This window comes from Salvia splendens, chromosome 10 (genome assembly GCF_004379255.2).
Source record: "Salvia splendens isolate huo1 chromosome 10, SspV2, whole genome shotgun sequence".
Taxonomy (NCBI): Eukaryota; Viridiplantae; Streptophyta; class Magnoliopsida; order Lamiales; family Lamiaceae; genus Salvia; species Salvia splendens.
In genome coordinates, this window is record NC_056041.1 from 1,877,224 (window position 1) to 1,899,832 (window position 22,609).

Consider the following 22,609-nt stretch of genomic DNA (forward strand, 5'->3'; position numbering starts at 1 on the left):
AAAATTAAAGTAATATATATATTTTTAAATAATAATAAAAATAATAATATTATTTCTTAATGGGTTACCCGTATCCGACCCGCATCCGACCCAAACCCAACCCGAAATTATCGGGTTCTTAATGGATCAACCCGATAAGGGCACAGATCCAATAAGACTTGACCCCAACCCAATAATTTCATGCGGATTCGTGTCAGATTATCGTGTCGTGTCGAAAATTGCCAGCCCTTCATAAATAAAAGATAACATAAAAAAACGTAGGAACAAGAAACCGATAAATAGTGAATCATGTTACTGAAAATAGATATTAAATGTTAATCAATATTCAATAATGTATCGGTTTATCTGCAGCTTAGTGAATTAGCAATAACAATAAGTCACAAACCTGAGCTGCTGAACGACGGCGATATACAGCAAATATGGCCGCCGCCGCCGCCGCCGCAGCTCGCCGTATGCATCATCCCCTCTCCACAACGCTCTCCGATGCTATCTCAGTTATCGCCGCCATTAACCCTCAAAATCCCAAATTCAACCCGAGCCCTAACCCTGCCATGCTCAATCAATTCTCGCCTTATCTAACGCAGGATTTTGTGCTCCAAGTCATCAAAAAACAGCCAAATCCTTACCATTGCCTCTTCTTCTTCTTCAATTGGGCATCAAATCCGGTTCCAAACCCTAACAATTACTCCCACTCCCACTTCTGCTACATCGCCATCGCCGACAAACTCCTCTCTCACAAATTGTTTTCATTAGCTGCCGATTTGCTCAAATCCCACGGCAGATTCTCGGATTTCATGATGGGTAAGTTTATCAAAGCCCACGGTGATTTGGGGCACCTTAAATCGTCTCTGAGGCTTTTTAATCAGGCGAAAAGCGACGATTTTGGGGGCTGTTTGTTTTCTTTCAATTCTTTGTTAGGCGTTCTTGTTAAGGATCATAGAATCAAACATGCTTGGGGTTTTTTTGGGAATGTTGTGATTAAATCGAGTGTTGTGATACCTGATGTTTCGACTTACACGACGATGATCACCGGATTGTGTAAAGTGGGAAATGTTGAGTATGCAGAGAAACTGTTCGACGAAATGCTAGAGAGAAATTCGAGGAGTTATAACGCTATAATCAACGGTTTGTGCAAGAATGGTTTAGTGGAAAGAGCTCGGAGAATCTTGGATCAGATGGCTGATGAAGACGACGCTTGCAAACCCGACGTGATCGCATTCAGCATCTTGATCGATGGATACTGCAAAAAGGGGGAAATTGAGAATGCTTTGAATTGCTTTGATGAAATGGTGAACAAGGGCAAATGTGAGCCGAATTTGTTAACATACAATGCTTTGATAGACGGGTTGTGTGTGAACGGAGATGTGGACGAGGCGAAGAGGATGATGACCAGGATGAGGCTGGCTGGGGTGAGGGACAACATCGTCACTCACACGAGCTTGCTCAAGGGGTACTGCATGGCCGGGAGAACCAATGAAGCCATCCATCATTTCAAAGAGATGGTTAGCCTTGGGATGAGCCTCGATCTCAAGTCATACTCGGTGGTCGCCAACGAGTACTGCAAGATTGGGAGGCCGGACGAGGCTATTGCCCTGCTGAGAGAAATGAAGGGTAGAGGCATTGTTCCGAGCTTAACCAACTGCAATAGTGTGTTGAGGAATCTCATTAAGTTGCAAGAGTTTGATAAAGGCGTGCATTTCTTGAAGCAGATGGTGCAGTGGGGCTGTCGCCCCAACTTCGTATCCTACAGCATGGTGATAGCCGGGCTTGCTGGATGCGAGGGGAGGGTGGAGGACGTCGACATTGTTGTTGATGACATGATCCGAGACGGGCATTGCCTAGATACCACGTTGTATAGTTTGTTGATACAAGCAAAGTGTGTGGGCGGAGACGTGGGGAAGGCGGTGGATCTCTTCGAGGAGATGATTGGTGAGGGATTGGTGATGAAGAGAGAGAGCTTTGAAGTTTTTGTGAAGGAGATGAGTGAAAGAGGGTTGGTGAATGAGGTGGGAAATGTGTTTGATCGGATGAGAAGTAGTGGCTTGGTGTTTGATGTGGTGAGTTATCAAAATGTGTTGGATAAGTATGTTGGTAGTTGATTGATGATAGCATATTCATGTCTAGTGATGTAGGAGTATGCGAATTATCATACCATCACAACTTTCATTTTTTAGATAATTTTTATTTATTAACATAACAACTTTTACGTATAAGAACAATCACTTTTGTTTATAACAACAGTGATACTTTTACAACAATTATTTTTTACAAAAAGTGTTACTTTTATTCATAATAGTATATATATTTAGATAAAAGAAATAAGATCACTTGTATTTGAATAATAGAAAAAGAAAATTAAATTCGTATATTTGGATATTAAAAATATCAGAAAAAAACAAAAAGTGTTGAAAAGTTATGTATGCAGTATACTCTACAGAATAACCCCAAATTATATGCAAAGCATGCATGACGCAAGATTCAGAGAAAACAGATAAAAACAATAACAAACCAATTTTCTTTTTTCATAAAATAATATTCCATTTGTTCTAGTAGTTAAGTGAAATGTTGTTATTAGGTACAAAATTTTAAAAAAAAAGTTATGTTTAGTAAGTTAAATGAAGATATAATAAAATAAAAGTGATTGATATTTTGTTTTTTTGTTAAAAAGATAAATGACTCAACTGAGTTGAAATAACACCATATGGAATAATACTCAACTAACTTGAGACTCGAGTACGTAAATTATTTATTAAGCTCATTTATCGACTGGTCAAATTGAAGCTGGTGCAGCTATCAGTGGTCTCAGAATCGTTGACCATGACTCCGATTAGGCCTGGAACCATAAACAAGGTGTGGGCCAAGAAATAGGAAACCAAGCCTCGTCAAATATAACCACAAAATTTATCAGACCAGGTCCCAAAATATAACAAAGCAGTGAAAAGGATTAGTACCAACAAAATTAATTAGACCTAGTCAAAATGAACAAGAATGATGTAGACAAAGAAGCCTTCCTTGTAATTTCTTATCATATGGTTATTAAGTTAGTTGAAGAACTCAGATCGAATATCTTAATCATCATGTTTAATGTGTTGGGCCAGCCCATATCCACAATAAAAGGGAGTGAAAATGATATAAAAAGTTTATCTGTTAAGAATAAATACTAGTCACACCATTCACGGTAAGTAAAAATTATTTGGGATATTGGTTTTATGAATTATAAATTATGGGCAAATTCTGATATTTCCAATGTATTTTCAAAGTGGTTTTGATTATCAGAAACTCTTGAAAATGTACAATTCTCCCAACCCAACATAAATAGAATTTTTTTCGACTAATTTTTTTTTTATCATAATGCGGCTAGTCATGAGGTCTATGTTATTTAGTCAGAATTATATATGAAACGATGTCGTTTCGACGCCCTAATTCTTGAATTCTAACGTTAACCGATATGAGCTTAATAGCATAAAACCTCATAAATCTGTCGAATTTGAAGATCGACCCATAGTGGGAATCACTTATTTCCTTCTTCTTGAAAAGAAACTAAAAAATGAACGCGCCAAGAAGTAACAAATGTGCGTAAGTGCTTTCCTAGTAATTTCATTTCCTTGCAGCAAGATCTGCCTCTCCGTTGCCAACTGCGCTACGCCCCTGCGGGCAATAATTTCATTTCCTCTTCATGAAAATTACACAGAAATTCAATCATGACCAAGTCCTAACAACCATCTCTATTCCCATAATCGACCTAATTAAACAGCGTGTGACAATAAATGCATTAAAATCAACCTCTTCTAATTTGCTTATATTTACCTCTACAAAAATTTTGGTGTGTGTTTAAATCCCCATCGCATAATTTATATGAGCATGTTCCTTCTTATCAATATGATACTCAAACAAATTTGCATTTAGTCCACTACTAATACTATTTTTAGTAGACGAAAGTATCATGTACAATTAATATAGATTATGTAATTATAATTGGGCTACAATTATATTAGTTCATAAGCCCAGCAATCATGAAGCCCTAATGGGAAAAGAAAAATAGTGTAACAATAGAGAGAAATACGTAAATCTTTGTACAGAGAATTCCTAACTTTCTTCTACGGAGTAATTGTACCGAGATAGTTCCTTGCATCGGATTGGATTGCACGTGGACTTCGATAGTAGTGGATTCCACTTGCAGGATTCAATCGTAAAAGAAAACAACACAACAAGTAAGATTTAGTTCTGTTGTGTTTTACATGCTCAACTTGCAATATGATTATGAATCTAGATCTGTTATTCTTGTATGCTAATTCCGTTGCGCTCATTAGATGATTACAAGAATTCGTATCATGTACTCTCCATAATATTTTGCTTGGCAAACAAACTACTATAACTTGTCGTGTTGATTTCAACCACACTTCACTAAATCGTTTAACCTTATATATAACCATTGGATTCTTATGTCATTAACATTTTCCATTCAATTTCTTTTACCTTTCTTAAATCATGGAAGGAGGGAGTAATCAGAGTCAACCCAAGTCAACCTTATGACAACCATAAATAAAACATCAAGTCTACTTACATTTGGGGAAGTTCATCAAGAACTTGAGCAATTATTAGAGAGAGAGAGAGAGATGGAAATGCTCTACGAGAGCGCAGCAAAAGGAGATGTAGTGGTTCTGCGCCAACTACTTCGACAGGATGAATATCTCCTAGAAAGAGTTTCTTACACTAGCCCAAACAACACACCTCTCCATGTAGCAGCATTAAAAGGGCATCTACCCTATGTTGTGGAGATCTTGAGCCACAACCCTCACCTTGCTGAAGAGCTCAACTCTCAGCAATCGTCGCCTCTCCACATCGCCTCGGCACGGGGCGACATGGAGATAGCGAAAAGGCTGATCGGTGCAGCACCAGATATGTGCCTGTCCCGCGACTCTCAGGGCCGGAACCCTGTCCATCTTGCCGCAATAAAGGGCCGGGCCCAGCTGCTGGAGGAGCTCGTCTCCGTAGCTCCTCTGGCTGCTCGGCATAAGGTGGGTCGAGGCCTCAACGCCCTGCATCTGTGCGTCGAACATGGCCAGCTGGGGGCTTTGAGGGTTTTGATGAGAGAAGTGAAAGAGCTGATCAATGCAAAGAATGATGATGGTGACACCATTTTGCATATGGCAGTAGCTGGGAGAAAGACTGAGGTAAACAAAATTTCCGTTAGTTTCATTTGTCGTTATTTTTATTTTTTAGGTATCATTCATTTTATTATTTTTGGATTCAGTTATTGTTTTAAAGCTTTTTGAACTAGCATTTTAGCCTATATTCAAAAGAATAGATGCTTCATAATGTTGATTAACTTTTTGAGCTTTCAGTTTTGCCTAATTCCATTATGAATTTATGTTATGAACAATAAATCAAGATCATTCAATATTTCATTGGAACATAAATTATATAGGATCAAGACTGAAGAAAATGAAATGCATACCTGATAAATAGAAGTAAGAGCATCTGAATGATTGATATGTAACATCTTCTTTACCTATAATCAAGAACATAAACACATAATATTGCAGATTATGGAGGATCTACTCCAAAACGACAACGTGGATATCAATGCAATGAACTCCAATGGCCAAACAGCGAAGTCCCTTTACGAACAAATCCAACCCAAGGCACAAGAAGATTCTGGAATCGCCCATGTTCTGTGCCACGGGCTCAACAGATTAAAAAACAAACACAAAGACACCCAGGCGGTGAAGTGGTTGACCAAGAAACGAGACTCCATAATGGTGGTTGCGATCCTCATAGCAACCATGGCTTTCCAAGCCGGGGTGACCCCTCCAGGGGGCGTCTGGCAGGAAGACTTCACACACTATGACAACGGCACCCGCGTGGCTAATCCACACAAAGCAGGGGAGGCCGTGATGGCTTACAAAAGCGCACGGGCATTTAAAAGCTTCATGCGCACCAACACAGTGGCCTTTGTAACGTCTCTCAGCACAATCCTGCTGCTCATTAGCGGCCTGCCCTTCAAGCGTCCGCTGTTCATGTGGATCCTTATGGTGATCATGTGGGTCACGGTGACCATGACCGCGGCAACATATGCCATATCGATTACTGTGGTGACTCCTAGGAAGGATCGGGGGTCTCTGAGCAAGGTCATTGGGATCTCGCTAGCTGTGTGGTGCGGTGTGATGGGGGTTTTGCTTGTCGGGAACACGATTCGATTGTTCGATAAGTGGTTGAAGAACAGAGGTGTTGTTATATGGAGGCCTAAAAGGTTTAGGAATGTGGTGGAAATGAACCAACTGATCAGAATCTGCAGTCAAAAATGAGATTTTTAAAGCACATCTAGTTTCCTATGCTTGAAATTCATGTATGAAAATTAGTACTGTATCATTTTCATATTCAATGCTTTAACTTTCACATGTTCTCTGGTTTTTACTATGTGAATCTATTGTTAGAAAAATCTAAATGGACGAGAATGAAAATGCTCACACAAGCAAAGTAGCAAGCAGGTTTTGAGCAATTTATCATATAACTGGACTGCTACTTCATGATCAAAATAATCAAATCTCACAAAATTGCAAACCTTCGACAAGCAGCAATTTTGATTTCTTTCTTCTTACTCAAATCCTCATATTTTTCCATCACGATTTGGTAAATTCGATTTTTCCCAGCCCTTTTGATGAACACCTGAAGCTGCAAAAGTCAATAAATTAAGATCACTCAGTATTCAATCAGATAATGGGATTCAGATAAGAACATGATTTGCAATGTTCATACAAGAAAAGTGCCGACAGTTTGTGAGCAATTTCGCATAGCCTCGAATTTCTTCGCATTATCCGGCAAACATATAAACTACTGTTCTAACTGCTATCACTTCAAATATGATGATCTACAGTATCTAGCTATGATTTTTATGGTCGTCGCACGTTTCTAGATGATGAATATTATACTCCCTCCCTCCGATAAGATATTAGACTCGTTTCTTTTGCCACAAGAATTTAGGAAGTCTTAATTGAGTAATTGCGGTTGATAATAAAGAAATTTTAACATTAAATAGAAATAGCTCAAGTATGATAGGACAACAAAGAAATTATAGACGAGTCTTATATCCCGATGGAGTAATCATTTTCCTCGAATAATTATCTTAATTACTCCTAATTTATATTCTGCATAACGTTGACTCTATAGCCCAAATTGGCGGCCTAAAGGGAACAAAATTCCCCCAAAATTCTTCAATCGAATTTGTGCGCGTTGAACACTGCGTAATGAGAGAAAAAATGGAGCTGCTGAGATTGCTAGATCAAGATAAACAACAAGAAGATGATCAGAAGAATCAGATTCAGCTCAAAAACCTGTACGAAGCAGCAATGAGCGGATCGGTGCAGCTCCTATCGCAAATCCTAAAGGAAAACCCGCAAATTCTCCAATCGCCGGAGATCTCTACCACTCCTGAAAATCCTCTCCACGCGGCGGCGCTCCTAGGCCACCTAGAATTCGCGAAGAAGCTTCTCAGCGCAAACCCGGAGCTCTCGAAATCGCTGAGCTCAAGCGGCTCGTCGGCGCTTCATCTGGCGGCGGCGAAGGGGGATGCGGAGATGGTGAAGGAGCTGGTATCGACGGATTCATCGATGTGCGGCGCCCGCGACGGGGAGGGGAGGAATCCGGTGCATCTGGCTGCGATCAAGGGTCGGACGGCGGTGCTGGAGGAGCTGCTGAAGGCGGATCCGGCGGCGATTACCGGCGGAGGAGATAGCTGCTTGCATCTCTGTGTGAAGTATAATCGGGTGGAAGCGATGAAGGTGATACTGCAGTTTTTGGAGGGAGGAGATGATCGATTGGTGAATTGGAAGGATCGGAATGGGAACACTATTCTTCATCTCGCAGTTGAGAAGAAACAGCTTGAGGTTTGTGATTTTTTTAATTTTTTTAATTTTAGCTTCTTTTTTGGGCTTAATAGGATTAAACTGACTTTAACGGCGAATTTGGTAGGGTTAAATTGAATTTAATGTTGAGTTTGTTAGCATCTAGTAATTGAATATAGATGGTGAATTTACTAGAATAGTTAATCTCGAGTAATTTTGAGAAATATCCGAACAAGTTAATCTTCAGCATTTTTATTCATAGAATTCTATCCCTAGACGAGCTATCAACCCTATCGCTAAACATCTTGTGTTTATGCATATATATATCTGCAGATTGTCGAGTATTTGATCGATAACACGAGAATAGAAAACCTATCGCTAAACATCTTGTGTTTATGCATATATATATCTGCAGATTGTCGAGTATTTGATCGATAACACGAGAATAGAAAACGGAGCACGAAACGCAGCCGGGTTGACAGCCCTTGATCTGCTTCTACAAAACCCAGGAGATTTGAGGGATTTGGAGATCAAGCAATGTCTAGAACATCAACACAATGCTTCTTCAATAACCAATCGCAATGCAGCATCACAAAGCTCGAAAAAAAGCATCAAACCATCGTCGTCTAAGCTCTCCACGAATATGCAGCCGAAGAAACACAAGCACACGGACTGGCTGGGGCGGAAGAGGAGTGCGGTGATGATAGTCGCTTCCCTCACGGCCACTGTGGCATTCCAAGCCGGCCTCTCCCCGCCAGGCGGAGTCTGGCAGGGAGACTTCGCGGGCAACCCTAATGGGACGGCCCGGGCGGACAGGGCCCACAAGGCGGGGCAGTCCGTGATGGCCTACACGCTCCCGGACAAGTACGGGCAATACATGGTGTTCAACACGATCGCATTCCTCGCGTCCCTGAGCATAATCTTGCTGCAGGTGAGTGGGCTCCCGATGAGGCGGAGGAGGTGGATGTGGACCCAGATGGTGACAATGTGGATAGCGATATCGGCCCAGACGCTCACGTACTTTGTCACGTTGATCAACATGACGCCCAAGCACGTGGAGAACACGGTGTACCACGTGGCGAGGGTGTCGGTGATCCTATGGCTGGTGCTGATGGCGGTCGTGTTCATCGGAAATATGACAAGGGCGGTGTTGTATGTGATGAGGAAGTATGGGTATGCTGAGGAGAAGGAGAGAGAGGTGATTGTTTATGAGGAGGAAGAGGATGAGCTTTGATATATTGATGGCTGTGGTTTGATTAGTATGCTTTGATCTTGTGTTGCTTCATGTTTTTGTTGTATATTTGCAAGCTGATTTTTAAAGGGAATATGCCATCTTTCTTTCTGTATATTTGCATTGATTCAAGGATTGTCAAAAATTAAACTTGCGGCTTCTTATCTTGGAACCATTATTCCCATCAATCCAATCACTCCAAACATATATACTATGAGATTCAACTTAAAACTAATTACTCCATTTCTCCACTACTATTTCATTTTGTAATTTTGATCCATTTCTCATTCATTATCTCATTTCAATTTTATCACTCCACTATATATATGATAATGATAAAGATTTCTCCTCATATTCGATAACTCATTTCAATCATATTTTATCATTAAATTAATACTGTATACTAGTAAAAATTATCTATCAATTTCATTAACATTTTCACTCATATTCTTTCATTCTTCTTATAATACTTATATAGTTATATAGTGTTTTCCTTTCTCTTTTCATAACATATTACTAGTATTTGTTTTATTTGCTAACAATACTATACTACTCACATAATTTGCCAATGGATATTTTACAAAAAATTGTTTTATTTGCTAACAATTACTACTACTCAGTCCAAGTATTTAATCTTGTGTGCCGATGGACATACATGTGATTAACATAATATTTAATTCCCTCTATTCTCGATCGTTCTTGAGAACAAAAGAACAATGTAGCAATCTCCCCATACACCCATCCTATGTTAATTAACAGTAGAGTAAAGATCATTTGTGGTCCTGAACATATGACGATTTTATGATTTTAGTCAAGAACATTATCTTTTGAATTATTGCATCCTGAACAACTGAAAACGGTCCGAATTTAGTTCATTTTGGATGGAGCTGTAAAAAATTGACGATCAACGCTAATTAAACCTATTTTGACTAAATTAAAAAGTTATAATTAATTTATTTAATTTACCAGAAAATAAAATATACTATTATTCAACAAAAAAATATTATTCTCGTTGTTTTTCTTCCTCTCAAACTGAAATTAATGAAGCATCCCTCCTCCCTCAAGTGGGGTAATTACATGTTTCATACAAAATTTTTACCTTTATTTCAATTTAGTACAAATAGTATTAAGTTTATATATTTCATACAAAAAGTTACATTAGTGTTTTAAATTAATGCATTCCGTTAAATATTTTAAACACCGTTAGTTAGTTTACAATTTGTCCAACTTATCATCATAATAAAAGAATAATTAGAGATTTAATACAATTAATCACTCTAAAAAAATAACAGTCAATATCAATTCTTCCAGCAATTGATCGTGGTTCAAAAAAATCCGTCTCTCAATATACTCTATTTTTTATTGTATTTTTTTATAGAACAAAAAATATAATAAATCCATATTTCATCTTTACAAAATGGCTAATTTGAGCTTCAAACACTCAATAAGTTAATATTTATTTTTTACAAAAGAGATTCAATGTATTTTTAGTTTTATTCTCCATTGTTATATGAGGAAGCTTCGACAATAAAATGCAATTCGCTAATTAGATGGTGAAAAGTGGTGATTTTTTTTCTCTATGTTTTTCAGTTTTGTGAGTAATAAAAATAAGTGTATTTGAAATAATTAATGTAAAGTTTTAATTTAAAACTTTTTGTACAAATTTGAAACATTGATGAAACTTTTTGTATGTATGATATAATTGGAAGTAACGGTGTTAGTAGGGACATAACGGAATGTATTATTTTGGAACACTAAGTAAACTTTTTGTATGAAATATGTAAACTTAATACTATTTGTACTAAATTGAAACAAAGGTAAAACATTTTGTATGAAACATGTAATTACCCCCCTCAAGTCAGCGCTCCTCCTCTACCCCCATTCTGCCAAAACTCTCTCTGTTTCACCACAGCCGCTACTTCGCCTCTCTTCTCGTCTGGTCCATCGCCGACGTGTGGCGGTGAGGCGTCTCCCTCCTCTTTTCCTAATTGCCCTCTCTCTCTCAACCTCACCGCAGCGCCTCTGGGACAGCCTAGCCCGTCTTCGGTGAGCGGCGGCACGCAGTGTTGGTCTCCTTCCTCATCGCGAATCGGATATGAAGCTCGACTGTGGCAGTTCAGCCAACGCCGCCGTGTCCGTCGTGCTTCAGCCGTGGGGTGCTGCCTACCGTCAGTCCCTAACTCCTCGCTGGTTCTCTCGCCATAGCCGCTGCTATTCTCTCATGTGTGTTTTTTTGTCTTTTTGATGAAATGAAATGTTGTGATAAAGAATTTTGGTTATTGTGAATTTTGTGTGTTAAATTTCGGAATATTAATGGAATAATATTTTCTACTTTTATCACAATTTCATTTAGGATTGCGCAGAGTAGATTTATTCATTGAAGCACACTCTATGTATCATTCCAACAACTTTATTTTATTCAATTAAAGATGTTCATTTCATTTTTCTTAACGGAGTATATACGATATGTTCCAAAATAAGGAATGCTTTAAGGAATACTAGCTATATCATTAATAAAGAGAACTGCTACTAAGAATTCTTTAGTAATTAAGAACGTTTATTTATATTTTTAAATATATGATATATTCTTTATAAAGCATCCTTATTTTTGATATCCTAGTTAAAAATAAGGAATGCTACAAATTAACGCGTTCTAAAAAAAATCATAATTGACAGATGTGTCAATTAATTTCGAGCACTTTTTTCACCCTAATCACTAAAAAGCACATTGAAGGCGATTTGCTTTATAAAAGAATATATCAATGAATTAGTTTCATGGGATTCATCTAATTATCTTGATTTTGGAATATTGTAGGGAAATAGGGACACAAGATTTAAAATGTGCTACTACTAATTATTTGCATTCAAAATATTTTAGTAACATATGATAGTTTGTTACTAGCAATTAGAAGCTAAGATGAAATTTTAATTTGACAATTTTTTAAAAAGAAAAAAAAAATACTCTAAATTAGTATCGAATAGTAACAGTTTGAGAAAATAGAGGCTAAAAAATGAATTAAATATCTAGGGAAATTCAAATTACGCAAATGTCGCCACGTCAGCGAACATGCACATTCTAGAGCAATATCCATTCTTCTAGAGAGCACGAGAGACTCTCTCTCTCTCCAGAAACTTCTCTAACCTTCCACCCCAACCCTATATCTACCACACACCTCCCCACTCTTCTCAACATCATCTCAAGCGAAAAAAAAGTTATCCCCCAATTTGAAAGATCAAGAAGAAATGGATTTGAGGCTAATGGGATTGGACGCTCCCCTCCTTCACACCCTCCACCAAATGCTCAACGAAGAGGACGGCAGCGACGCCGCTAAATCTGCCGGCGGCCCCACCCGGACCTACGTCCGCGACGCCAAGGCCATGGCGGCGACGCCGGCCGACGTTAAGGAGTATCCGGGCTCCTACGTGTTCGTGATCGACATGCCGGGGCTCAAGTCCGGCGACATCAAGGTGCAGGTGGAGGAGGACAATGTGCTGAATATCAGTGGTGAGAGGAAGAGGGAGGAGGAGGAAGGGGCCAAGTATGTGAGGATGGAGCGGAGGATCGGCAAGTTTATGAGGAAGTTTGTGCTGCCGGAGAATGCCAACACCGATAAGATCTCTGCGGTTTGCCAAGATGGGGTGCTCACTGTTACGGTGGCAAAGCTGCCGCCGCCGCAGCCCAAGAAGCCCAAGACTATTGAGGTTAAGATTGCGTGAGGGGTGGAGGTGATAAGCTAAGAATGGGAGTCTTTAATAATGATCATTCTAATCATTTTGATGTCGAGTATGATCAGTTTTATTTTTTAATGTTTTCTCTGGCTTATTAATGTACCGGACACACCTCCTAAATATCATGACTATGATTTTGGTTTCTAGTGATTTTGTTCTTTTAATACTGTTGAAAACTGAAATTGTGATACAATGTGAAAATTTACTTACTAGTAGTAGTATATTCTATCATCTTGAATTTATGAATCAAAAATGAATCAAAAAGGCAACAGCAGCAAAAAAGTACCTAATAACAGAACCTATTTTATAACTGATTTTGTATTTTAATTAAAATGTGTCTGCTAAATTATTAGTAGTGGATTGGAATAAAAATCTATAAAAATATGTGTATTTGAACGAAAACGGAAATATATATAAGAAAAATAAATAGTTATATTAAAATAAATAATAATAAAAATTTGGGGGAAAATTAAGTCGCAAGAGTTTAAACCAATTTAAGAAGTCTAGCAACAAAGAAGTTGAGAGGTTTCCTTTGAGTTCTGCGCTGCTTTTTCCGACGACGATCTTCTAAATTCTCTCTCCTTACGAACAGAGCAACGAAAAACCCTTCTTTATCTTCTACTAGATCCGTTCGCAGCAGATGTTGAGCTGTAGAAAAGGAAAATTTTGCCATGTAGAATATATTGACGATGAAGTGTATCTTAGTTGGTAAGACGTTTTCCATCCAACGAAGGCAGGCTTGAGTAGAGAACTTACAGCTATCAAATGTAGGGAGACCGCGGCGAGGCCACTGAGGGAAGGGCGTCTCGAGATTGAAGGCATGAGATGATGCGAGAGGCAGAACAGAGTTGACAACATCTTCGTTTTCAATTTGATGTATTGAACATGTACTATAAACGATTCTCTCCACTGCTGGGACTGTATTCGCAATTTTATAACACAATCTAAATATTTATGGAAAATTTTGCATATTGCAACACAAAATAATGACCAATGAACAAGCACATCGATGGCCTTACAAGACAACGCATGCTCCAGGACCCTCTTCTGGAAAGCAGCAAGCTTGCGCAGCCGCGTTAAGTCGGCATTACCAGACCCATCTGGTAAAGAAATCAACAAATAGATCACATTGTATTAATGCCGGAATTTGTAACATTACAGTTAAAAGAGGTGAAAATGTCACCTGCATTGTGCGATGGAAGTAGATGATCTAATCTGTCAAGAGCAGTCCCAGATCCAGAGCATGATGGATCCAAAAGTATAGCTCGAATCTGCAGACCGAGAACGGTGATATATTTGAAAGAATTTTGCATCTGAGATGATGAAATTCCAAGATTACCTTGGAATGTGAGGGATCGGTAGGATCAAGGTTTAAGAAGTCTTCATGCTTAACTTTCACATCTATGTGTAGTTAAGTTAAACAGTCTCGAATTAGCTATATTTAACTGTATGATATGTAACAGAGAGATGGAGGGAAATAAAGTATTTCGAAGGATACTTGTTGCGCCAGAGAGTTTGACATTATTCTTCAAGCGCTCGACTCTTTCTTTGTTGAGTTCGCAAGCAATGATCTTACCCTTGCCCTTCATGAGAGCAGCAAGGTGGACGGTTTTGTTCCCAGGAGCTGCACAAGCATCGATAACCTTCATGAAAGCGGATTTGTATAGTTAAATTATGTAAGATTACATACGAAGATGGAGGTACTTTGAGTAATATACCTCCCACCCGGGTTTAGGATCAAGGGCTACAGCAGGCATGGAGCTTCCTTTACCCTGCAAATGATAGACTTTCACAGTGCTGGTTCGGACAATTTATATATTTTCTACAGGAATTTCACAATGGGCTATAGGACTGATATTTAGAGAATCTTGAGAGTAAATAACCTGCAGAAAAACACTTCCATTTTTTACTAGAGGATGATTGTGTAAATCAGCACCTGGTGGGAGGATCAGTAAATCTGGGACTGTGTCATCCTCTTGGACCTGAACGATAGAGAAACAATCAAAGAAACGGCATCATAATTTACAAAAATATGATACACAAACTCCTCAAGTTTCGAAATCTAGAATGCTATTCTCGCCACCTTATTATATGCAATGATCGTTCACTCCTATCAAGATTCTCCAACCTTGCCAAATGGCCTCAAGTATAATTTTTTCATGTGAAATTCGGTTGCTTAACATATCTTCTTAATCGGCAGACCAAGAAATCAGAGGTTCTGCACGACCCATGAAGGCATGCCGTGTATAATTATATAAGTGGATTGGACTGCAGAATGAGTTCGTCTCACCAGTTTAAAGAACATACCACATATTGTTTTCTTAATTCGCTTATGACAGATTCAGTGTCGGTCTTTAAAGTATTAACTCGAACATAACGAGGTTTCTGTAGTTCTGCAAAAATCAGACAGTAGGAATTAATGTAAGATTTCCAAAACTAGGCATGGCACAAAGTATAAAATGTTGTAAGAAACACACACCAGACGTTTTATCAAGAGCCATCAAGTCTGCCACATTTTTCAGTCCCTTGCGCTTCAAAATCCGTGATAGAGCTGATTGCAATGCATTCTTCTTTGACATCAGATGCTTCTCAGCGTCACCAGTTAATAAATCTTGCTAGAAAAAACATATATTCAAGATCTATACGTGTGGATGCAGTAAAACAAGATGAATACAGACAACTTGACTGATTGAGGCATGCAAGCATAAACAAATTAACTTCAATACAAATAACATCAAAACTTCATATACTGCTATAAGTGGGCCAAAAGAAGTGGCATAATAGTTTACCTGTCCAAAAAGTAGATCATATGCAATGATATACAATAGGTCATTCTGCTTCTGTGGAGCAAAAGAAAAATTAATATGAAGTTAACAAAATATCAACTGCATTGCAACAAATACATCATTCACATAATCACATCAATATCTGTTCAAGTAGCTGTACCTTCCATTTGGAACTTACAACATTTGCCTCTTCCATAACCTCCTTAATAACTGCGAGATCTGCAAATCAAAAAACTCATTTTAAGTTAACTTCTCAGCATATCAAACCGACCTCAAAAGAACGTGCGTCTACTTAATATTTTGAAATTGGGCTCATCACAACTTGATATCTACAGCATTACAATTTCCACATCATAAAAAACAAACACGAAGTTTGGCCGACTCAAATTGAGCTTAATCACAGCTCAGCCATATACAGTGCTAATGCAATATCAACAAGTATAGGGTCTAATCACCTAGAATTGAGCTTAATCACAGTTCAATAATCTCCAGCATTTCATTTCATATCAATAAGCGCATAGTCTATCCAACTCGAATCCAGCATAACCACAACTTTATAATCTAAACCATTAGATGACATGTACATAAATACGAAGTCTCACCAACTCAAATTAAGCTCAATCCCAACATGACAATCTACAGCATTACATCTCATATCAACAGCTACCAAGTCTAACCCAGTTGAGCTGAGCATAACCACAACTTGATTATCTACAGCATCAGATGTCATATCCAGAAATACAAAGTCTATCCAACTAAAATCGAGCTTAACCAAATAATAATAATATCTACAGCACTAATATCATGTCAACAATTACGAAGTCTAACCAGCTCCAAGCGAGCTCAACCACAACATGATAGTATACTGCATTGATCTCATGTCAACGGATATGAAATCTAACCAGCTCGAATTGAGATTTACCACAACGTGATAAATCATAATAGATTAACAGCAAGCAAACGAGTTATTGGCTCGTTCTGTCCTACTATAATAGTAACTATACCAGAAATGAACATTCTGCTTGAGTAAATGCACGATTAAATTGAAGAAGTGCTGCTAATATACGTTTGAGAGTTTCGCAAACCAGAGCAAATGTAGCCTTCTTGTTCCTAACGGAGGGGCCGTAAACGAGCGATTTAATTGAGCCAATGGCTCGCCGCCGAGCATCGCCCTGGAGCGCGCTGCGCAACACCTTAGCGGCTTCTCTCCGGGCGAAGTAAGCCGACCGTTCGGCGTTGCTCTGCCTCTTCCCCGCCGGCTTCCCATCCTTCTCCGCCGGTTTTTTGGCAGTAATCGGTTTTCTCCGCGCCATTGCTATCGGTTTGATTTAGTTGGGTTTAGCCTAGGGTTTTGTTTCAGCTAAAGTCGCTACTTTTGTTTCATTTCAGAAATATTTGGAAATTAGCGATTTTGATTCTTTTCTTTTCCGCTTTTGGTTGGATAGTCGGGTGAGGTTTATTACTTCATTTTATGTTATTAAATGGATATGAAAATTTTAAGTTTACATAAGTATAAAAAATTTCATTAATAATTTAATTAATAAAAATGGCCTAAATGAAGATTAAATGTAAGAAATTGTGATGGAATATATTAACTTAATTAACTTATAATTTTTTGTACCTTTTTTTTACCAATTTAAAATTGTTGATTATTTATGCAATTGTAATTTGTAGTTGGAAATGGGCTAGAAACATTGACTAGTTCTCACAAGTAAAATAAAATTAAATACATAACATAAGTAAGAAGTATGTTATATTATGATTATGTATGACCTAAACCAAAAAATCTAAGTAGAAATGGTCTTCAATTTTGGCATCACATATTCCCTATTGACGTTGAATTTTATTCCTCTTACTCTTTGGGGACTGCCCAACTAAGTCAAGTAAACATACGTATAATATTTCTTCTTGAGTTCTCATGCACATTGTGAACTTCAATTTTGGGTAAATTGGTATGTATTGGGTCATATTCTTAAATAACATTGGAGAAATTATCATTTATAAAATATGGATATTGAAATCAACTTTGCGTGGTATATGGAGTATTGTTTTATAAGGGTTATCTATATGTGACTTTAAATTATTGTCAAATTATGATTCTGCATACCAATTTTAAATTTATTTATAAGTTATTAAACTAATGATTTGTTCTAATTTTTTAAAATCGTAACAAATATATAAATAATTTAGTAATTTACAAGCATATTTTAAAGTTGATATGCAAAATTATATTTTAAAGAAAATTAATGAATTTACTGACAAATTGGCCTCTTTTATATATTTTTTTCAATTCATACTCATAGATAAAGATAACATCATAGCATGACTTCAAACGAATTCTTATACTTTATTATATACAACTTGAAAGTGTGAATAGAATAAAAAATTTATTCTGAATTCATGTTCTCGATATTCTGTGAATCTTCTCTAGACGGCTAAATTAAGATGTTGCATTCTTTATTTGCTAAAACGGTAATACATTTTGCCCATTGTTTTGTAAATTAGTCTTACTTAATCTGGTCTTTAATAAATTGGATAATACGTTTAATCACAAGTTACCTATCACGTAGAACAATTGTTTATTGAAAAAAAAAATTGTATCTAGAAATGTTTAATTTAATATTGCCAACAATTTTGGCATCATAGAAAGATTAACTATATATCCAAGAAAGGAAGTCAAACACTACTACTAATTAAATGGCAATACGATATCATAAATTTAAATTTATGATTAATTATGTGAATCTAAGCACATCTTTTTCCGAGAAAATTCCGAAATAGTACAATAATCTAAATTTACCGGAATATCCTTTTTGAATGACGTTAGTATATTTTTCATTGTATACTACTACTAGTATGTCTTTCCTCGATATCATATTTTGTACCTAACATCATCAATGAGCACATATATAATAGGAGTACTTATCTATATACTAAAACAAAGATAATTAATTAATTATCATATTTTATCGTGTGACTTTGCTTATTCGAAAAAAACCTAAGTTGTATTTTTCGTAATACGTACTTTGTTTTTTTAGTAAAAACAATATTATTGTGGTAAATTTCAATCACGTTAATAATAACAAATAATAATAATAATAATAATAATAATAATTTAGTACTTATATTTCTTTCCACTGAGGCCCAAAAATCATAAAAATATAAAATTGACATTATTTTGAAATAATTGAATGTTTTGCTTCTCCATTCTAGATAAAAAAAAAAAGATATCGATTTATAGGGGATTCATGTGCATTATATTTGACTACTTCAATTTTTTGAATTTTTTTAAGCGGACATTTGGATTCTTTTAATTGATTTTCATAATCTTACCCCTCATTTTCACACCACATTTCGTGCCACGTCGCCCATTTACATGCAAAATATAGAACAATAAAAGTATGCTTACACGTCTAATATGATTACATGAAAAATAAGAATTGACTTCAGAAGTCAGATCTAGTCAATTGGCCTTCATTCGAGATTTCTATTTTAAATATAATCATGTTTCATTTTGCTCTTTCTGTAATTATGATTAACTAAAAGGTAAAAATATGTTTGGACCACTAAATTTTTATCAAAAACATTGCCAATTTGTATCACGGTGCTAGATCGTCTCCTTCCTAACCACGCAACTCGTATGGCCCGCTTGTATGAAACGAGGGTTCTCGGTCTTGAGCACGAGACCACAAGCATAATTACCCATATAGGAACAGAGAATCAAAAAGTCTACGCACAAGGTCATCCTTCATATGCCCATTTTACACTTCACACCAATCAACTTCATGTTAGGCAGCATTCATTGGGGCCGGGCCGGGCCGGGTCGTACATCTGTCCTAATATTAAGTATTAATTTCACTCAAAATTCCATTAATAAACTTATACTAATATTATGGATCGTGATTAATATTGTTTCCAAAAAAAATTGATCTTAAAAACCATATACCGTATATATATAATTGTGAATTACAATAATCTAAAGAATCAATTATAAAATACAAAACGAAACCTGATTTTAAATACATATAACAAACTTTGATTGACGAATAAAAAATTGAAATCAAATTCAAGAAACTGAAATTGATTATAGAAAAGTAAAAATACATGAGAAAAATTAAAATGATTCACAAACTACCGTGTGACTAAGAGTCTCGAATTCTATTCTAACTAACGCTATTTAAATCAAGTTTATCATAAATAGAATTTTACCATAGCTTTCATACATAATATTGTATGACATGACAACTTAAGATAATCCAAAATCCATGATAAAAATCGTTATTCTAATAATTGTATTATAAGAAATAGTTCATAGTATGTCCTAAATTTAATGGGACGTATCTTTCGGGCGCTATATTTTTAAAAATGATGTTTAGCAAATTAAGTAAAAAGAAGTTTTAGGAAAAAGAAAAAACAATTTAACTTAAAACATAGTACTAGTACTAAATAAAAAAATGAATTGACTAACATAAGACGGAAGAAGTAATAACAAGTGGGATAGGTGTAAAGGTTGGTCTAATAATAAAGTGATTTATATTTGATATTAAAGATTTCGGGTTCGAATCCACCTTGCAGTGAGATCTTTAAGAGTATTTGTTTGCCTAAGAGCATCCGCAATGGCGCCCGTCCCGGCGGACGTCCGACCGGCGTGCCGGACGTCCACGCGGGACGTCCGCCATTGTGCAAAGGTGACGCGGATACGGACGTCCGCTGCGGACACCGGAGTTCCGCGGCGTTCCCGGGACGTCCGTGGCGACGTCCTTGCGGACGTTCGCCATTGCGTTGACCCCACGGACGTCCGCGCGGACGTCCCGATTATTTTATTATTTTTTTATTATTATTATGGGAAGTCCGAAGGGATGTCCGTCACTGTGCAGTGGGATGTCCTTATGACGTGGCAATGCAATGAGAAATCGTTATACCATGGCAGAAGGTGTTTTTGGGATGTCCGCCGGGACATCCGCACCACTGTGGATGCCCTAAATAAGAGGGATGGTGAATTTCAATGGCTAGTAAAACACAAATACTTCACATCACAATACAAAAGGTCATAATCACAAAGACAATTAAGATGGTCCATTGCATTACCTTAGCCACCACTACTTATCAAGTCTCAAGCAGCAACCAAGAAATTTCTCTCCCCATAACAAGAAGCTCACCAAAAACACACACAAACACAAAGTATTAATATACCAATTCCCCTTGCACAAACTCTATGATCATGGCTGATAACTACAACAACACAGACATCTTCGGCTCCGGGCACTCCTCAGCACTTGCTCGTGGCCACGAGCCAGGCTTTGAGGCCTCGGATTTTTCCAACATTGATGATTGGTTTGATTATGTTTCCGCGGATTTTTCCTCATTTTCTCATCTGATGGGCTACATGCCTAGCCAGCACGAGGCTGAATCCAGGGACACGAGTAGCTTCTCCGGGGATGCTACGATCAACAGTGAGCAAATTAATTAAGCAAGATTTTACATATATAGCATCAAATATTTTATCACAATGTTGTGTGATGAATTTTGTTGTGTGTTTTGTTTATCAGGAGAGATTGGGTGGGAGAGGAAAGGGAGAGGAGAGAAAGTTGCTTTCAAGACTAAATCAGAAATTGAGATATTGATTGATGGATACAAATGGAGAAAGTATGGCAAGAAGATGGTGAAAAATAGCCCTAATCCAAGGTAGGTTTATAAATATGTGTTATATATATATATATATATTAGGATAACAATTCAATTAAAATTGGATTTTTTGTGAGAAATAAGAATGACGAACAAGCATGTGAAAATCAATGAACAAGAGATCATGCTAGGAATAAATATACAAATTTTCTACATCCTACATATATTTGTAATTAAAAGACTGAGAATGATTCTCATTTCTCATTTCTCATTTCTCATTTACATAAGCATATCTCATTTGATCTGTTTCATATATATAGGAAATAGTTCAAACGAGAACCTTAAATATTATTGAGATAATGAATAACTATTTTTGACCCCTCAATTACGAGGATCTACAAAGAATTCACATGCAATTTTTTAGGGTTGAAGTCACATTAATATAATTAATTTTATAGAACACGGTGTTCTTATTAAAAATGTGATTTTTACGATATCTAAAAGAAAATCGGATCTTATAATCATGCAGGAATTACTACAAATGCTCAGTAGAAGGATGTCCGGTGAAGAAGAGAGTGGAGAGGGACAAAGAAGATCGACGATACGTTGTGACAACCTACGAGGGAATCCACAACCACGAAGGTCCCACAATTTAGGATTGTATCAGTCAATCTAACCTTTATTTTTCATGAAATTAATGTTGAATCCAAGTTAGATTTTTTTAAAGCTTTATCACCTGAAGCTCAAAAAGGCAGCGTAAACTAAGTAGATAAAAGCAGGATATTTTGCTTTTTTCATATGCTAGCATTGTACTTGTAGTTAATTAGCCTGATATACTCATTGATGAAATAAAATATGAGATTGATTAAGTTTTAGTGGTAAATCAATCTTTGTAGTGGATCTATTTATATATCTTATGCAGTTATACTCCATTCATCTTTCAATACACGTCCTACTTTTTGGGTGTTCAAGTTGAATAAATGACTACAACTAAGTTGGATGAGATCAATTAGTCATGTTGATTTTGTTGGTGATGCAGAACGAACTAATCTATAATCAGCAACCTTGTTTTTCAAAAGCGAACAAAATAAAATTTTTCCTTTCAAAAAAAAAATGAAAGAAGGTCCATTTCCCAGATAGTTCGTTGGTCAAACCAACTATTCTCTGACCAAGGTAATAAAGAGATCTTTTTCTAGTTATTATTGTAATGTAATGAAATAAGTCAGAAATATTAGTAGTTAGTTACTTTAAATCATGAAGGATCAACAGATTCAAATGTATCCGTTTACTACAAGAGTCGAATGTCAAATGGAATGTTGACAATTGGTGATGAGGATAGGATAGGTTTGGACGTGGCATCATAGACTTCACTAGACTAACAAACCAAGTCTACA

At 36.9% G+C, this 22,609-nt stretch overlaps 6 protein-coding genes and 1 long non-coding RNA gene across 7 annotated transcripts; 5 read left to right on the forward strand and 2 right to left on the reverse strand.

Annotated features, from left to right (window-relative positions):
• Nucleotides 1-341: 341 nt before the first annotated feature.
• Nucleotides 342-2,213, forward strand: LOC121751640 (putative pentatricopeptide repeat-containing protein At1g09680). Its single transcript, XM_042146442.1, has one exon. It carries the CDS (start codon nt 420-422, stop codon nt 2,097-2,099), a length of 1,680 nt encoding a protein of 559 aa, XP_042002376.1. The 5' UTR covers nt 342-419; the 3' UTR covers nt 2,100-2,213.
• Nucleotides 2,214-4,500: 2,287 nt separating this feature from the next.
• Nucleotides 4,501-6,417, forward strand: LOC121751642 (ankyrin repeat-containing protein ITN1-like). Its single transcript, XM_042146444.1, has 2 exons — nt 4,501-5,174; nt 5,547-6,417. Exons 1-2 carry the CDS (start codon nt 4,530-4,532, stop codon nt 6,306-6,308), a joined length of 1,407 nt encoding a protein of 468 aa, XP_042002378.1. The 5' UTR covers nt 4,501-4,529; the 3' UTR covers nt 6,309-6,417.
• On the reverse strand, nt 6,155-6,946 carry LOC121751643. Its single transcript, XR_006040135.1, has 3 exons — nt 6,760-6,946; nt 6,566-6,675; nt 6,155-6,292 (listed from the first exon to the last, which is right to left on the reverse strand). It is a non-coding gene; the product is annotated as an uncharacterized LOC121751643 (long non-coding RNA).
• A 185-nt stretch (nt 6,947-7,131) lies between these two features.
• LOC121751641 (ankyrin repeat-containing protein BDA1-like) lies at nt 7,132-9,247 on the forward strand. Its single transcript, XM_042146443.1, has 2 exons — nt 7,132-7,886; nt 8,260-9,247. Exons 1-2 carry the CDS (start codon nt 7,248-7,250, stop codon nt 9,076-9,078), a joined length of 1,458 nt encoding a protein of 485 aa, XP_042002377.1. The 5' UTR covers nt 7,132-7,247; the 3' UTR covers nt 9,079-9,247.
• Nucleotides 9,248-12,251: 3,004 nt separating this feature from the next.
• On the forward strand, nt 12,252-12,950 carry LOC121750292 (17.3 kDa class II heat shock protein-like). The gene has a single exon (XM_042144808.1). It carries the CDS (start codon nt 12,319-12,321, stop codon nt 12,790-12,792), a length of 474 nt encoding a protein of 157 aa, XP_042000742.1. The 5' UTR covers nt 12,252-12,318; the 3' UTR covers nt 12,793-12,950.
• A 268-nt stretch (nt 12,951-13,218) lies between these two features.
• On the reverse strand, nt 13,219-16,930 carry LOC121750291 (25S rRNA (cytosine-C(5))-methyltransferase NSUN5-like). Its single transcript, XM_042144807.1, has 13 exons — nt 16,657-16,930; nt 15,751-15,809; nt 15,594-15,644; nt 15,284-15,419; nt 15,112-15,197; nt 14,688-14,786; nt 14,523-14,576; nt 14,303-14,447; nt 14,144-14,205; nt 13,988-14,075; nt 13,824-13,904; nt 13,561-13,722; nt 13,219-13,452 (listed from the first exon to the last, which is right to left on the reverse strand). The coding sequence occupies exons 1-13, from the start codon at nt 16,901-16,903 to the stop codon at nt 13,289-13,291; spliced, it is 1,434 nt and encodes a 477-aa protein (XP_042000741.1). The 5' UTR covers nt 16,904-16,930; the 3' UTR covers nt 13,219-13,288.
• A 3,780-nt stretch (nt 16,931-20,710) lies between these two features.
• LOC121751033 (probable WRKY transcription factor 50) lies at nt 20,711-22,098 on the forward strand. Its single transcript, XM_042145736.1, has 3 exons — nt 20,711-21,043; nt 21,140-21,275; nt 21,745-22,098. Exons 1-3 carry the CDS (start codon nt 20,806-20,808, stop codon nt 21,869-21,871), a joined length of 501 nt encoding a protein of 166 aa, XP_042001670.1. The 5' UTR covers nt 20,711-20,805; the 3' UTR covers nt 21,872-22,098.
• Nucleotides 22,099-22,609: the final 511 nt, after the last annotated feature.

Excerpts from the sequence above, each read along its gene's own strand:
- LOC121750292 (XM_042144808.1), top strand. The coding sequence starts at position 12,319 with ATGGATTTGAGGCTAATGGGATTGGACGCTCCCCTCCTTCACACCCTC.
- LOC121750291 (XM_042144807.1), bottom strand. The coding sequence starts at position 16,903 with ATGGCGCGGAGAAAACCGATTACTGCCAAAAAACCGGCGGAGAAGGAT. Across the intron at positions 15,198-15,283 it reads GGCTCTTGATAAAACGTCTG|AACTACAGAAACCTCGTTAT; the intron begins GTGTGTGTTTCT and ends TGATTTTTGCAG. Across the intron at positions 14,206-14,302 it reads CAAACTCTCTGGCGCAACAA|ATGTGAAAGTTAAGCATGAA; the intron begins GTATCCTTCGAA and ends AACTACACATAG.
- LOC121751033 (XM_042145736.1), top strand. The coding sequence starts at position 20,806 with ATGATCATGGCTGATAACTACAACAACACAGACATCTTCGGCTCCGGG. Across the intron at positions 21,044-21,139 it reads CGGGGATGCTACGATCAACA|GAGAGATTGGGTGGGAGAGG; the intron begins GTGAGCAAATTA and ends TTTGTTTATCAG. Across the intron at positions 21,276-21,744 it reads AAAAATAGCCCTAATCCAAG|GAATTACTACAAATGCTCAG; the intron begins GTAGGTTTATAA and ends ATAATCATGCAG.
- LOC121751640 (XM_042146442.1), top strand. The coding sequence starts at position 420 with ATGGCCGCCGCCGCCGCCGCCGCAGCTCGCCGTATGCATCATCCCCTC.
- LOC121751642 (XM_042146444.1), top strand. The coding sequence starts at position 4,530 with ATGACAACCATAAATAAAACATCAAGTCTACTTACATTTGGGGAAGTT. Across the intron at positions 5,175-5,546 it reads TAGCTGGGAGAAAGACTGAG|ATTATGGAGGATCTACTCCA; the intron begins GTAAACAAAATT and ends ATAATATTGCAG.
- LOC121751641 (XM_042146443.1), top strand. The coding sequence starts at position 7,248 with ATGAGAGAAAAAATGGAGCTGCTGAGATTGCTAGATCAAGATAAACAA. Across the intron at positions 7,887-8,259 it reads TTGAGAAGAAACAGCTTGAG|ATTGTCGAGTATTTGATCGA; the intron begins GTTTGTGATTTT and ends ATATATCTGCAG.